Genomic DNA, 15,685 nt, shown 5'->3' on the forward strand with positions numbered 1-15,685 from the left:
CTTTTCTCAAAACTGAAGAGGATCATGTAGAGTGTGGAATGTTCCGTTGAACCATGCGTCAAAATCGATATCTTCCGCTGTATCCCAAGCTGGCTGCATTTCATTGAAATGGGCACCGATCACGTCTTGAGGATCTGAGTTTGAGAATCTGCTAACAGATGTGTCAGGGGTTTCAGGACCTAGATTCATTCTCGTAAAAGTCGAGAACTTAGCCAAAATTTGACCAAAATCAATCATTCTGTTTCCAAGTCCTGCGGGACCCGAGGCTGTATCGGAAGTAAAGATTGCATTGATTAACGCGACGCCGCGCTGAGCAAGGACGTCATTAGTTCGATCAGCAAGGCGGGTACGAGCTGCGACTATTGCGTCCTTGTGACTTTGTGCGATATTGGCTTGATTCTCTGCAGTTGCATTGACTTCAAAGCACATAATGACTGCAGCGGTAATCGCAAATGCTGTATGGGTCCATATGGAAATATCCCCTTCTCTTACGATCACCTCGTGCTCACGCAGAATTGTCATCGCAGCAGCAACGCAGGTACGTCGTGAATAGATATATGTGGGGTCATTGAAAGAGCGGAAGAGAAATGGCCGATGGATCATGATGATCTTCTCGGCTGCAGTGATAGCGAGACTTCGTCTAGCGATAGCAAGCCATGGGATTTGCGCTTCCTTTGTTCTATCTCCACGCAGAAAGAAAGGGGGTATGTTTTTCACAATGCCTCTCATTTTCTGATCTATATCCAGAATATGTTCGTACTGCTTTCGCATGGGCTTTCTGAATTTCATTGGACCGAGTCCGTCAACTAGGCCGGGCATCAATTCTGCAAGATTCACAAGCACGCGGATATAAGTGCTTATTGTGGGGGTTGTGATAGGCATATCCACCAAGTCATAGTCATCAGCGTTCATGGGGCGACCTGTCGAGAAATGCATCGGAGAGATACTGTAGGTGTCGGTAAAGGGAATGGCGAAATGGTCTTGGATGATCATTTGACACCATACCCTCTTCCCCACTTCTCGTTCCACCTTCTCATCCCATTGATCTTTGTTTTCAGCAACCTTCATTGGTTGATCTTGAATCTTGTGGATCCCAAGGCACTCGGCAATACGTACTGCAGCATTGAATAGAGTCGCATTCAGCTGGCTCAAGCCAAGATTATGGGCAACCTCGGTCGATATGACGATTGCTTGAACAGAGTATATGGAGAGATTGCTGAGAAAATGTGAGTTGTACAGTGTCTGCACCATAGCAGAGAACAGCTGCTGTGTAGATTGTATTGCCTGTAGGTCGACATCAACAAGTTCTCTTACTTTCGCACTATCCTGTATGGAGCTCACAGTGGAACTCAAGATAGAAAAGTAGAGCGCTTGCCAGAGAGGGTCATCGAATTTCCCAGTTGCCCAAAACAACTCGCACTGTTCGAGAAATGTTGGACCGTGAATGCAATTGTGATGCCACGCCAGGTGGCATAGATGAAACTTGATCAGCTTCTGGGCATCCATAGCACTGGGGAAAGCAGAGTTCAGCTCCAGACTAGGGCCATGGGCTAGGAAAGGACTTGTCCCTGATAGCGATTGGGGTCCATCCTTGCGATACTGGCAGGAGCATGTCCTGTGGGGGAAGCATCCAGCAGAATTACGACCCCAAGCAAGATGTTCAATCGCTGTGAGCAGTGAGGAGTCAATTTGATTTGAGGTGTTCTCAGTTACACTAAGTGACACTTTGCCAGGTGCACGGTCCTCAGCACTTGATTCCGGTTGTGCCGAGGGGGTGTTGGATACATCTGATTCTGCGGGATCTTGGCCGGTCTCCAGCCGAAATACTCGATTTTTAATCTTTTGAACAAGGGGAGCTGAATCAGATGGAGATGATTCGAGGTCTGCCACAAGCGATTGCAAAAATTGAATCTCTGACCCGTGTTGCACGGCATTGCGTCTAAGCTGGACGACTTCTATCGAGCACTTCAGATTTAAGCGTTTACATCTCGAACAAGGGTTTTGTTTGTCGCATTTGCGTTTGCGCTTCGTGCATTCTGTATCATGTCAGTCGCCCACTGGACAGTTGCTGCAGAGGGCATTTACCTCGGCAGGCTTGTGGCTGACGCTGCGATACACGGACCCTGGCCGCTGGGGTTGACGCGGTAACGTTCATTGTTAGCCTTACATATGCATGCCTGATTTTCTTTCTCAATTTGAGGAGTTGATAACTCCAAGCCAAGGTTTTCCGTTGGTGCCAGGAGAAGTGGAAGGTGTGGAGAGGTCGGGGGCGGGAGATTGTCCAGGGCTTGGCACTGATAAGCAGTTCGCTAATAACATCCCAAGGTCTTAATCTCGACATCAGCCAGTTGATATACTATTCTGTTTTTTTGTCTCTGACGCTTGATCCATTGCGCCCACGAAAATTACTTGAGTTCTCAATGAAGTCCCTTAGTGACAGATATCTGGCAGTCGTACGCGCCTTCGTTCCTACGACCCCAATAACTTCAGCCCGATTTCCTCAAATCTCGTGACCCAACTAGCGGACTTCCTTCAATTTTAGAAAAGTCATGAGCATCGAGACATGCCTGTCTAGAGTTGAGGAAGCTTGGCTCTGCTCGTGTGAAGACATCATTCTCGTAGGCTGCGAGGGAGGATTTCAAGGCTTCGGTATCGAAGGACCTGGTTATTGCAATGGCGATGATTAATATCAGCATAATCAAACAGACTCAGACATGTTTAGACATTCATACCCTGGCTTGTGCATATCGACACGCTTCACGAGATCCAACACATCGACGATCGCATTGTTGGCGCCTTCTCCGCGGACTAGTTGAAGTTAGACATGCGCGTTCTGCCACGGCTGCGTACTCTTGAGACAAAAAGGGACACATACACATAGTCATTGTGTGAGCCGAATCCCCCATCAACACTACCCGGGGATGCGCATGCGCCCTGCCCAGGCGGAACATCCAGTCTTCGATGCGAATCGAGCGCACTTCCACGCCCTGGCCAAGTTTGTGTACCAACGAGCGAAATGGCTCCGACCAATTATCGGTCAACTTCTTCATCAGTGCGATACGGTCGGCGTTTGAGTCTGGGACTGGGATGCCCTGTGAGTCCGCCCAGGAGATAATGATTTGACAGTGGTAACGGTCCTTGCTACTATCCTCAAAGTTGTGCGGGGTATCCAGAACTAAAGACATCAGCAACGCGTAGAATACAACATCAATTGGCGAACTTACAACTGAAGAAGAGGAACACGTTTGAGTCAGGATGCGAGCCCTGGAAGATGAAAGGGTCGATTGACTCGGCGCCGCCCATCTCCTCCGGGCTGTACAGTATCGATGCACCCAGAAGCTGAACTGGTAACTGGTTCATCTGTGCGTCTGGGTAGAGGATCTCGCGGGTACGCGAGCGTGAACCATCGCATGCGACCAGCAGCCGTCCGGGGTATTTTGTGCCATCCTGAAAGTGCGCGGTGGTTTCATTGGCTGTAGACTCGATATTTTGAAGGCTTTTATTCCACTAAACCCACGGCGTTAGTCCCCACCAAGAGCACGAGCAGAATAAAATTATTCCAAAATAATCATGTCACGACTTACTTCGACATTTATGCCGGTAGTCAGTAACTGTCGCAAGCGAACGCGACTGACGCGAATACGCTCCACGGCAGGCACATTGTATAGTGCATCTCCCGACTTGAGGTTAAAAAATTGAAAACGACCGACATCGCCCTTGGCCGAAGCTTCTTTATTGACAAAAGTTTCTGGGAACCGCTCAACAATGTCCTCTGGCAGCAGTTCACGCAGGGCAGGGAGTGACCAATGCAGAGTCAGACCCCATCCACCACTGCGGGCATCGACTGCGGAGTCGCGCTCGAAGATCCTGAACTCAACATTATGGCGCCGAAGGTACTGAGCCAATACAAGGCCGCTGATGCCTGCACCGATGATCAGAATGGGAGGATTGGACATGATGGTGTACGTTCTACAAGCAATTTGACTCAAAATTTATGCCACTCTCCTGTTTTACCCCGCCCTGGCTTAAGTCAGTCAACGCATGCCTTAGGGACACGGGTAGCGAAATACCTCTCTATGTTGTATCGAGTACCTAACAAAATGGAAATAAGACTTTATAGGGGCTGGACCCTTGTGCGCCATTTTACGGAGCTTTAATGGGGGGCCAAAGCGACGGAAGAAATTTATAACGGATATTAAACTAGAACTAATCCTTGGCCATATTAGAATAGCTCACACGCCGGATTCCTTCCAAGGATCATATGGTTGAGCGAATTTGGGGCCTAAAGTTTTGCCTGCATATTTCACCGACTAAACATTCCGGACTCTTATCCTCGCATTATCTGTGTACGGAGTACTTCGTCCTTTAGGATCGTCGGTGTCCACTCCCGTTGATCTTGTGGGTCCCGAAAGTCCGCGCACTACATCGATCCTGAGATTTGAACGAGATTTGACTGTCGAATTTGAATCAAGTCTTCGAGAAGGATGCCATATGGAACCTCGCAGATTTTCTCCATCGCCCTTGTTAGCTAATAGTAGAGAGCTTGGCGTTTCACAGATTTCGCGACTATATGCCTCTTGTGAACTCAAATGCCACAAGAGCAGGGGTGTATAGGGGAAGTTAAAAAAAAAGAAAAAAAGGCAAAAGCCAGGTAATCCAATTTTGAAGTAGTCGGGAACTTTATTAATGAATTAATATACAGGGTACGGAGTACTCCCTAAAGAGTACAGCCAAAAATTGGCGCGGATCAAGTCTCCTGCTTGGTTGACCTGTCCTCCAAAGAAACTCTATACTCTATCGTCATCTCGATACACCCATGCGCGGGCTCCTGACTATCCAAAATGAGCTCCTCGCTCGGCGTTCGTTTCGGCTGTGATGGCCCGGATGCAGATGACTGCAGGTGGGAATGCTGATCTTTCGACCAATTCTCCATTCCGTAGCTTCTGCCTTGGCTGCCATAGTAATATTTCTTCGATTTTCCCCCGGTCGATCCGAGTCCACGCACGAAGCCTTTCAGTAGAGGGGCCAGGTATGGAATGCAAGTGACAATGTTCTAGATCAATCAGCCATTATTGTCTGCGTGCAACTGGTCATATTCACTTACGCCCACGTTGAACTCAATCGTTCCCCATAGCACAAGCATTGTCGAGTTTCCGTCTCCAAATGCCACACGTTGAATCTGAGTCAATCGCATGATTGAGCAGACCGTGGTGAAGAGGCCGAGGAGAAAAAGGCATACAACACCAGCCTTCTGAGCAGTTTTTATATTGAGAGCCAATAGCAATGGGATCGGTAGCACGATAATCGTCACATCGGTGATAATGGTGAAAATTGCGAGACCGTAGAACAGCCCTCCCACGGGAAGACAAGTGCCTGGTACGTGAGCGTTCCATGACCGGCGAACCTGATGCAGGCGAGTTATTGTTAACTTGTGGTCGAGTGCGTCTCTTGTGGACAGAGGTTTTGCCTACCGGGGTGCAATTAAACATCAGACTGAGAGCGCCAGCGAAATGACCCAACGTAGATGCTATGATCACAACCCAAATCGCAACACGATAACGAGACTTCGAGGTTCCAGAGATTAGCCGCAGATAGCTGAGGCAGAGCGAAGCCTTGAACCCTGCAATGCCAACTTGGTAAATAGGCCGTCCTGCGTAGTTGATCTATTTTCCCTATGTCAATTTCCCAATCAAATGGAACAAGCACGAATCAAACTGAAATAGATGCGAAAGAATATTGACCTTTGTATATTCCAAGTAATTCGCTTCAGGTCGTAGCTTCAAGGGAAGTCCTAGTCCATATCGACTTTCTGCAACTGTAAGCTTCCTACAGCGAGGGGAGGGCTGGCGGTACCCACGAGCAATACACAGTGCACTGTATATAACACAAAATATCTGCTCAAGAATCAGTTGTATTATCCCTTGTATCACGTCGCAGGTTAACCCACCATACTAACAACCATCACATAATCCGCCGCTGCCCATCGACTGGCTCGCGCTCGAAGGACAAGTCGCATCGTAACCGTAAGCACCATTAATATGGTGAGCGTTAGACATATTCCAAGGATGAGGCGGTACTGTGACGCAGCCTCAACCTCAGGCGAGGCATTATGTACCCAGCCCATCGTTGAGGAGAAAACGAGGGAAGGGGTATAAAGGCTATAAAAGACGACATGGTCAATCCGGCGTCTACCAGGGTAAACAGACCATCAAGGACAATGAAATTCAATAATTCGAAAATACCTGCCACAATGAACGTTTGAACTAAGACCGATCAGGCTGGCCGTGTACTTTGTTTGTGCTTCGGACTCCGTACTCGCCCGATGTTGCAAGGTTATTCTAGGTTAGTGGAATTTAGCTCCATCCCTTCCACTCGATTTTCCTAAGAAGGAAAGGTTCTAGGGCCATCGACTATTGTTTATAATTAGTTGGAGAATGCAAAAAAAAACGTGTAGCCACGCAATCTCCACGCTGGTTTCAACGTTATTATTTATGGTTTGGTCGCATGAAACAATTGTGTATCCCACATTCTTTTCCCACTTAGCCTTTCCTCAATTTTCTTCTCTTGTCCATTTTCCAACTTCCCTACTGTCTATATTCTGCTTTGTCCATTGCCATATTTTTGCCCAGCTGCGATGGGTCAATCCGAACCCAAGGTGGTGGCACAACCTTCCGATGAACTTGATGATGCTGTGGTATATCTCAATGACCATGCGGATGTGGCGCCCAGCTCTCAAGTCGATCTCCGGGCGCTACGTCGTAAAGTCGATTTACATTTGATGCCCTATATGTTCTGCTGCTATGTGCTGCAGTTTCTGGACAAGGTCATGCTGAACGTAAGCTTGACTTTCAACTCACCCGTCCAGGCCATGTTGTTAACGCAAGGACTTATGCATGCAGTATGCGGCTGTTATGGGAATTAAACAACACTTGGGACTCGTCGGAAATGACTTTTCTAATGTCGCGTCATGGTTCTTCATTGCCTACTTGATCGCGGAGATACCAAATGGTGAGTGTTGTGATCTACCTCGACACAATTTCCTTTGATGATCACTGCTAAGCGTTAATTTGCAGTATATTGCTTGCAGAAAGTACCACCAGCCAAATGGCTCGGAGCAAATGTTTTCCTCTGGGGTGTCGCAGCTGCCGCTTCCGCCGGCGCCCAAGGGTATCGGAGCTTGCTGGCAGCACGAATTTTCCTGGGCATCTTTGAAGCGACAGTAGGTCCATCCCTGATGCTCCTTAGCAGCCAGTACTACACCAGAAGCGAACAAGCTCCTCGGTTTACTGTATGGTATATGGGTCTCGGTGTGGCCCAAATTATCGGAGGTCTCATATCTTTCGGCTTCCAACATGTAACCCATGCCTCACTTGAGGGGTGGCGGATTATGTTTCTTGTTCTTGGATTAATAACATCTGTTGTCGGCGGTCTGACGTTTTTCTTCATCCCGGATACACCGATGAAGGCACCCTGGCTATCTGATAACGAAAAGGTTGCCCTTCTCCAACACGTCAGCGAGAACCAGACCGGAGTGTGGAGCACGACTTTGAACCTGAAACAAATCCGAGAGGCTGTTTGCGATATTCAGCTGTGGATCCTGACTGTGATTACGGTTTTGGTGTGTATCACATTCCATATTTCATCCCTTGCTCCGAATACCCCCTGCAGTTATATTGACCAATCTTGACTAGATCTCCGTGTCAAGCGGTGTGGTGACAACATATTCGTCAACTTTAATTGCTGGATTTGGTTTCTCAGGCCCCATCTCTGCCCTTCTCAATACCCCGGGGGGCATTATTAGCATTTTTTTCACACTTCTCGTCGGGTTTGGCATCCGGAGAACTTCAAATCGCTGGGCATGGAATGTACTCTGTACAATTCCTGGAATCATCGGCGCAGCCCTGCTATCCTTTCTACCGAAAAGCAACAAGGCTGGTGTCCTGATCGGGATTTACATGGTCAATGCCATTGTGGCTACTCTTCCGATTCTATACCAGTGGACCATGGCGAACTGCGCCGGACACACCAAGCGTGCATTTGCTAGCGCACTCGTTGCTGGATCCTTCTCGGTCGGAAACATCATTGGTCCACAGACATTCCAGGCACGCGATGCACCGGAATATAAACCGGCCAAGATTGCTGTTCTTGCAACACAGGCTGCAGCAGCTGCACTCTCTATCGTGCTGTTTGTTTATTACAAGTGGCAAAACCGTCACAGAGATCAGACCAAGGGCTGCGTTGATGAGAACATAGCCGATGAGACCAAGTGGGCTGGTCTCACTGATAGGGAGAATCCTTCTTTCCGTTACGTCTACTGAGCATTTAGGAAGTGAGTGCAAATTCTGAATCAATGTGGGATCATAGCTTGAACATGTATAAGCAGTCTGTCGGTCGCCTAGATGTTGCTCGTAGTCCGAGGCACATATAGGTTGGATACTTGTAGCTGCATGGAACCAACCTTAGGCTTGGGGCTGTTGTGTATGATACGGAGAGTTTCTTCATCGGTACACCCTCCAATCAACACTGCATGTTTTCGATTATTGGACACGATGTCAGCTGCTCCGTACAGCTGGCCGGTGAGCTTCGAACATATAATCAGATTGTCAACCATGAAATATGTGGGGTTCGAGATATAATGGGACACCAAGTGATCCGGATAACCGATTTCTTGTAGCCTGTCAACTTTCAGCGGACCAAAATGTGCATGGGATTCGGTGATACTCACATGGCTATTCGCCTGTGCTAAACATCCCTTGTTGCATCCGAAGTGGTCCCTTGAGTAATAGTGTGGATATTGCAGTTGAAGATAGGAAGCATTTCCAACGCTCTCGTTTTCGCCAAGCACTGGTCCGAAGGCCCAATTCCCACCACAGTCAAGGCCGCTATGTGTGAACCAAAGCATTGACTGCCCTGAAGTCTAGGTATGTAGAAGATGACACCACGCCGATCACGATATCGTCGAGTCCGCTAGTGGAAATCATTTCAGCGGAATCAATGCCGGGTTGTTGAGATGGTTCACCAGGCTTCAACCAACCGCCATGGAGTCGAGGTGCATTGGCCCGCGTCTGGTATTTTGTTTCTCTGGATCTTCGACTGGCGCGCAGTCAATTTCTGCTGCATATCTGAGGGTGTGGCTCCTTGAGTGCAAATAGCACGTAGCGATGAAGACCAAAAGATGTTGTGTACATTTTGCTCATGGGACACATAGCGAGAAGCGCCTGCAGGAAATGACGACCCCGGTTGGATGGAGCAGCAGACCAGAAATGCAGCGTCAGCATGCAAAATGAATGTAGGAACGGAAGCAAGTAGGGCTCAAAGGTCGAAGGAGGAATTTGTACAGTAAGGAAGAGATAAAGAAACGCCAGGTCCATTCACGATACAAGGGAAAGACAAATGCACGAGGTAAACAAATCTCCAGTTGAGTGGGGAAGACATGAAATTAGCATCAAGATCGAGGGGATGTCGGGAAGGAAGGAAATGAATGCCGTTGGGAGACAAGGATGGGATTGAGCATCAAAATGGGAAAGAAGGTAAACAACCTCAAGGATGGAACGGGGTGAGAAAGCATGAAACCAAGATGATAGATAACAAGAAGGAATGAATGAGAGGTAAGCGAAAGGAAGCTGGATAAGATCATCAATATGGAAAAGCTAAGTACAACCTTAGAAGGTTGAAGCAAAAAAAGGTCCCCATAAATCCAGACCGTTCCTGGACCTCAGGAGGGTATGTACAGAGTGTGGTCACGATATACATGGTCCTCTCCTCCGGCCATTCCCCTATACACCTCCACTCACCGTACTAACTACGGTCTCCCCCCTTAACTAACGGGGTCACCGCGTGTGGTAGTCCGCGGGGGGTTTACCTAGCGTAGTGCTTCGGGAGAGCTTTGGCATATAGGAGTCCGACCGACAGTGGGGAGCAAGTAAAACCCGTTGCGACATCCTGGGGATGCCCCGGCCATAATACCGCTGGGCCACTGGGGGGGGCTGGTTGAAATATTAGTTCTTGTCTTTGCTAAATAGGAGCAAAACTCAAAAGAGATGTCCCTGGCCAATATTAAAATGACAATTTGCCTACCTTTCTGGTGTCGTGATGGCTTCAAACTTGGAAGGAGGAATATAGACAAGGTCAGAATGATCTCCGCTGAGTTTGAAATAAATTTGAATATGCGATGGTGGTAGTCGAAAATTATTTTGGCCCGCGGGTACGTACATATAAATTCAAAAAATGAAGCTATTCAGACACCTGTTTTAGGAAGGAACGACAACAGGAGGAAAGACCGTCTCTCAAACCCATGCGTTCGATTCCTGGTCTCCACGGATAAATTGAGATGTGCACTTTTTTCATTCTCTGACTTCTTTAGACCAAAACATGACCCATTAATATTGATACCAAAGCATCGTCCCATCCACATCGATCACTCGAAAGCGACCAGAATGAAACAGATCCCACCCATAAATTAGTGTACAGGGTACTCATGTACCATTTGGATACCTCAGGCACCACAAGTGAGCGGCATGGGCAGTTTGAAATCCATGAAACCCCTCAGGCTTCCTATCCAAAGGAATGGGCGGGCTTTCCGTTGACATGACCATCCGAATCGTCATCCAACCGCTCCTCCGTTACGTTCCATGCGACCTCTTTAACAATACGGGAGCTGCTATTGATACTCCCACCGTTTTGTGTAAGTGTGATTTCATCCGGTTGACGAGCCCCTAACGACTTGAACCGGTTGCGAGAAGCACTACCCGAATGTGTGAAATACCGACGTGCATTGCTGCCTGCCTCGCCCAACCATTCTGGGGCGTGATGTCTCAAGAACTGCCGCAATGATGGCAGACAAGGACATATGACAATAAGATTTGCTTCCACATTACTGGAGAAAGGTGCTTTTCTTAGTCTAAAGCACTTCATATTGCCCAAGTCGGGGATTGTACATACATCCAGAGCTGTGGCCAGGCCAACTCGTAAGTGGCATCCGAGGCAGTGAGGAAGGGAACTAGCGTTGCTAGACGGAGGATGCTGGTCACAACGGTTCTAAAGAATGGTCAGCGGCTCAGAGAGCGTGAGTGCAGCATGGTGGAAGACTTACGCGCAGCCAACACCGAAGACGAAGATCAGATAGCACTTTTGGATTCCTGGCATCTGGAGTCCAACCACCAGGGGGATGGGGAGTAAGATCAATGCTAAATCGGTCACAATATTCGTCACGGCGGTTGCGATATACAACCCTTGGCGGCTGATGCAAGTCCCATCTGTGATGCTCAAATCCCAGCTCATCGCAATGGGATTGCATGCGAAGATCAACGCAAATACAAGGGCAAGGCTGTAACCACATACGACAGCAGATATAATGTTGAGTGCCCAGTTGTAAGCCTCCTGCTTTTCCATGATTCGACGGTAGAGGAATACGAGACTCATTTTTGCAAAGGCGAGCGCGGGAACGTATACGACGGCGGCAGCGAGGATAATCTGAGACAAAGGTTAGCACCAGGATCTTTTAAGTGAACTTCGTGGGTAATAGTCGTATACCTTCTGGTAAGTCGCAAACATCTCCTCCGTGACATTCCACATATGAATTCCAACACCGCTATATAGGTATCCATCTGATGATGATCGCTGTCAGCAAAAGCCTCGAATGGCATCACCAATCCCCAATGCAGGGCACATACAGATGGAAACTACCTGCGTCCCAAGAGAAAATATCTGTACGTAATCATATGTGTAAGTAGAGTTCGCAGTGGTATTAAGTCGAGTCTTACCCAGGCGAGCACAATGAATGCTGTTTCGACCGTGTTAGTAAACTCTCCCCATATCCATTTTTCGAGAACTTCTCCTACCATCTTCCCATCCGAACTTGCGTAATATTTTCGTTTTGGTGTATATCCGAAGGCTGAGACACAAGAAACTTAAGACCAATCCGACACCGATTAGGGTCATGTTGGTCTTGTAAAGCCATGGATTCGAGTAATCAAAGTCGGCTATGACTCCTAGCGGAGGCTCAACTACCCCAACATGATCAGGCATTTTGAAATCGACGATGCAGTGAGGTCTCGACCAACACCAGGTTTCACGGGCGGTAAAAGGGAGAGATATAGTCCATTAAGCATGAATTGCATTCAAAGCAGCCATTATCCTGAAACCAGCGATCTTTCAAATGCAACATGCCTGGCTCGATTTGGGGGCGATGATAATTGCATTGTTCATTTCTCAATAGTGCATGGCATTCAAGATGGACTCCCGGATACGCCCGCCGTCATTGGCTCCTGGGGTATATCCATCCTTAACTAATTGTATTTTACTCCTTTGCGTATTTCGTGAAACACCATAGATTAATCCCGACCCGGGGGCCACGATCGTAAAGACCCACCCGGCACGATACAATGAGATCGTATGCCACCCGCTTGTGATCTACGCTATCGGTTCCTGGTTTGAAACAAGCTCCACATATCAATTTCGGATCTCGCTATTGTAGGCGGCCTAGTCCGCCACCATCCTTGGGCTCCGCATAACCCTTCTTTTAGCGAGACTTAGGCAGGATCAACATGATAGACTACCACGTATGTGGAAACTAGCCAGGAATTAGAGTGAACACACGGGATGTAGGCTCATTTGATGGTTCTCCAATTCACGGCGGCGTCTAGCCGACGTGCGAGTCGGGTATGCATTTACGAAGATATTACGCGGTAGATTGTGTCGTATGTTGTACAATCCATGTCTTGAATGTATATTGTACAAGATCGACAAGAGTATGTCAAATTACCCGGTGTCCCTCCACGTTTATGTCTCACCCCTCCTTCACTGGCCCACAGCGCTGATCTTAAACCCGCCAGGCACCTGGGTTTGGAAAACACCGGCCTGGTCGTACTTCTTAGCGACGGTACGCATGTACTCCACGTTCTCGCGGCCGTAGTTCGACAGAGGATCTTGGTTGCTGTTGGCGTAGTTTAGGTAAATAAACTCATTGTTAGCTCCAATTGACTTTGAGTAGTTGACCAACTCCTCGAGAGCACTATTAGCCAGTCTGTTGAACAAGTCATCATCGGCCTCATTCTTCCACGAGTAGTCAATTAGGACCTCTGCGTGGGAGTGTTAGACACCGGAAACAAGATATATTAGAGGGAGACTTACGGAACAGGTTCTCATCGAAACGGTCAAGGCCCAGCATATTGCCACCTTGCTTAATGCTGTGATCGGTGAACAGTTTGGGCCAAGGCTGGATCATGGTGAACATGGTGTAGTCGTCGCCCTTGGTACTCCCCCTAGCCTCCTCAATCATCCGGTTGTGGATTTCGATAGTTTTCTTCATCACATCGAGGTTGTTCACAAATGTGGCAGTGACGAAAACGTCGCTGAAATAGGTCAGTGGTTCATATTTCAGCGGAACAATTAGGAATGACGTACCGGTATCCATATGCCTGAACGATCTCCTCGGTAAGGTTCCAAAGGTTGGTAACACGCATCGAGCTGCTAGTATTGGCGATAGAGGTGAAGCTGTCAAAAGCCGGGGGGTAAGCCACAGGAATGGTATACTCCAGGGCATTGGCAATCATATTCTGGTCAGTCACAGACAAGTACTCCCACATACCAATCCAAGAAGCGTAGTGGTCTTTTCCGAGGTTGTTGATGAACTCGTGACCAGCTTCAAGGTGCTTCAAGCTAGTGCTATTGTCGTATGTGACAAGCCCACCCCAAAGTTTGTCGCCTTCGATGACCTTCATGTCATACTTGGTGACAATTCCGAAGTTACCGGATCCACCCTTCAGAGCCTTGAAGAGATCCGCATGAGAATTCCTGTTGGCTTCGATGATGGTACCATCCGCCAAAACAACCTCGTAGTTCTCGACATTGTCACAAGCAAATCCAACACGTGAAGTGTGAAAAGTATTACCACCTGTAGTAAAGGGCTTTATCAGTCACTTTCCAGTACAGCATGTCTGATTGTATCGTACCGCCGAGCAAAAATCCAGCAACACCCACAACGTTAGAGCGGCCACCGGGAACCGTCACATTGTACTTCGCCAGAGTATCATAGACAGCTCCCCAGCGAGATCCAGGAAGGATAGAAGCAATACCAGCTTTTTCGTTGTAGGTGGTGGTATTCATCAATGACAGATCAATTGTCACACCATCGGCGATATTGCTCGCTCCCGCCCAGGTAGTGTGACCACCACCGCGAACAGCGAACTTGCAAGACCCAGCATCAGAGGCAACGAGTGTGGAAACGGCGAGAGAAACCTCTTTGGCAGTGCGTGGCTGCACGACACAGGTAGGCTCGAGCTTAACGTTCTCGGCCCAGTACGAGTCGATCGATGTCTTGTAAGCGGCGCTGTTGGGATAGGTGACCTGGCTCTTCAGGGCAGTGGCTTCCAATTCTGAGCACTATTCGATTCATACATGGTCAGCTGATGTGCTTCTATTAGTTGGAATAATTTGGAATAACTGACGCAATTCTGCGATGTGGTCGCATGGGCAGCCTTTGACAAGGCACCAACGCAGAGGGCTGCAACAGTGGGAGTGATATGCATGGTGGAGTAATGTGTGAAGAGTCACTTGGACCTTTTGCTACCGTCTAGAGTAAGATTTCTGGGGCATTTCATGCTATTATAAGTTCCCACAGTTGAGCTAATATCACCGGGTATTCGGTACTATCACCAAACTCTCATGATGTTGGATCGTCGATCAGGAGTACACAAAACAAACTCCACTAGATAATACACTAGAAGCGTTAGTGGACGTATATCGACACGCACCGTCTTTTGGCCCCGAACGTGAGTGGGGACTGCTCCCCGGGTTACCCGCCAATCAACTGGAGTTTGGCGGCCAGACAACACAATTCATTTAGTTGCAATATAAACAATCTAAGAATCTCGCTAAGTCATGATCTGGCAAACATGTTGAGTAAAAACTGTGAGACTTGATGTGTGTATTAGGTTACCTTTTTGTTGGATGACTTGTAGTTATAGCTAACTTGAGACAATAAAGGCTCAGAGGTAGAGGAAGTATATATTATACTCCTACCAATACTATACTGGAAAAAAACAATCTACACACGCAGCTTCGTGCTAGTCTTGGATAAATTAATTGAAAAGTGGAGCTGAGTCTCAAATCCGACACTAATTGACTCATAGAGTAGTGTTGGCTATAGTTACTCCTTTCTTCTGTGCGAGTCATACGGCACTCTATGTACGAGTGTAGATGCTGGCTTCCCATATTATGAAGACAGAACAATTGCTTTGCTTATCAGGCAGCACGTAACCGAGTAAGTAAAAGCCATCGTACATTCCATAAACTTGGAGCTATGAAGACTGCTTCAAGGCCGTTCCAGCGGGCCATAACTAGATATTGCTTTATACAAATATTCATTATTCGGTCTTGAGGGCTGGTAGCCAACTATTTTCATTTTACGAAGAAATCCAGCATTATCTCCTTTTGGCACTCGGTTTATTAGTCGAAGAAACTCGTTAGTAAAGGCAGGAAGTAAGGCCGCATTAGTCGAGACGATGATGACATTTCACCATGAAGAAGGTAATATTGGGGCTTTATGCATAGCACAACTACGTGTGCTACCTACGTATGCTTGAAGTGCATTAGGTCTTCCATGGCCTAACAACACGTTACAAGCATAAGCTTGATATAGAGGCCCAGATTGTAACAGGTGAGTCCAGAAGAGATTGGAGCAGGA

General features: G+C 47.8%; 6 protein-coding genes across 6 annotated transcripts; 1 reads left to right on the top strand and 5 right to left on the bottom strand.

Moving 5' to 3' along the window:
* Positions 1-6: 6 nt before the first annotated feature.
* On the bottom strand, positions 7-2,155 carry N7447_007883 (fungal specific transcription factor domain-containing protein; the record flags this gene model as incomplete). Its single annotated transcript, XM_057232145.1, has 2 exons — positions 7-1,955; positions 2,086-2,155. The coding sequence occupies 2 exons, from the start codon at positions 2,153-2,155 to the stop codon at positions 7-9; spliced, it is 2,019 nt and encodes a 672-aa protein (XP_057083910.1).
* Positions 2,156-2,486: 331 nt separating this feature from the next.
* On the bottom strand, positions 2,487-3,956 carry N7447_007884 (FAD-dependent oxidoreductase; the record flags this gene model as incomplete). The annotated part of the gene is made up of 5 exons (XM_057232146.1): positions 2,487-2,661; positions 2,733-2,808; positions 2,876-3,175; positions 3,225-3,507; positions 3,636-3,956. The coding sequence occupies 5 exons, from the start codon at positions 3,954-3,956 to the stop codon at positions 2,487-2,489; spliced, it is 1,155 nt and encodes a 384-aa protein (XP_057083911.1).
* Positions 3,957-4,747: 791 nt separating this feature from the next.
* On the bottom strand, positions 4,748-6,124 carry N7447_007885 (uncharacterized protein; the record flags this gene model as incomplete). The annotated part of the gene is made up of 5 exons (XM_057232147.1): positions 4,748-5,053; positions 5,105-5,404; positions 5,472-5,663; positions 5,742-5,894; positions 5,948-6,124. The coding sequence occupies 5 exons, from the start codon at positions 6,122-6,124 to the stop codon at positions 4,748-4,750; spliced, it is 1,128 nt and encodes a 375-aa protein (XP_057083912.1).
* Positions 6,125-6,634: 510 nt separating this feature from the next.
* On the top strand, positions 6,635-8,318 carry N7447_007886 (putative MFS transporter; the record flags this gene model as incomplete). The annotated part of the gene is made up of 4 exons (XM_057232148.1): positions 6,635-6,835; positions 6,900-7,008; positions 7,074-7,618; positions 7,692-8,318. 4 exons carry the CDS (start codon positions 6,635-6,637, stop codon positions 8,316-8,318), a joined length of 1,482 nt encoding a protein of 493 aa, XP_057083913.1.
* Positions 8,319-10,554: 2,236 nt separating this feature from the next.
* N7447_007887 (uncharacterized protein) lies at positions 10,555-12,027 on the bottom strand (the record flags this gene model as incomplete). The annotated part of the gene is made up of 5 exons (XM_057232149.1): positions 10,555-10,876; positions 10,942-11,037; positions 11,093-11,472; positions 11,763-11,782; positions 11,841-12,027. 5 exons carry the CDS (start codon positions 12,025-12,027, stop codon positions 10,555-10,557), a joined length of 1,005 nt encoding a protein of 334 aa, XP_057083914.1.
* A 771-nt stretch (positions 12,028-12,798) lies between these two features.
* On the bottom strand, positions 12,799-14,528 carry N7447_007888 (FAD-binding oxidoreductase; the record flags this gene model as incomplete). Its single annotated transcript, XM_057232150.1, has 5 exons — positions 12,799-13,079; positions 13,132-13,352; positions 13,405-13,894; positions 13,953-14,382; positions 14,448-14,528. 5 exons carry the CDS (start codon positions 14,526-14,528, stop codon positions 12,799-12,801), a joined length of 1,503 nt encoding a protein of 500 aa, XP_057083915.1.
* Between the last annotated feature and the right edge of the window lie 1,157 nt (positions 14,529-15,685).

This window comes from Penicillium robsamsonii (genome assembly GCF_028829455.1).
Source record: "Penicillium robsamsonii strain IBT 29466 chromosome Unknown utg000004l_segment0_segment0, whole genome shotgun sequence".
NCBI classification, from domain to species: domain Eukaryota; kingdom Fungi; phylum Ascomycota; class Eurotiomycetes; order Eurotiales; family Aspergillaceae; genus Penicillium; species Penicillium robsamsonii.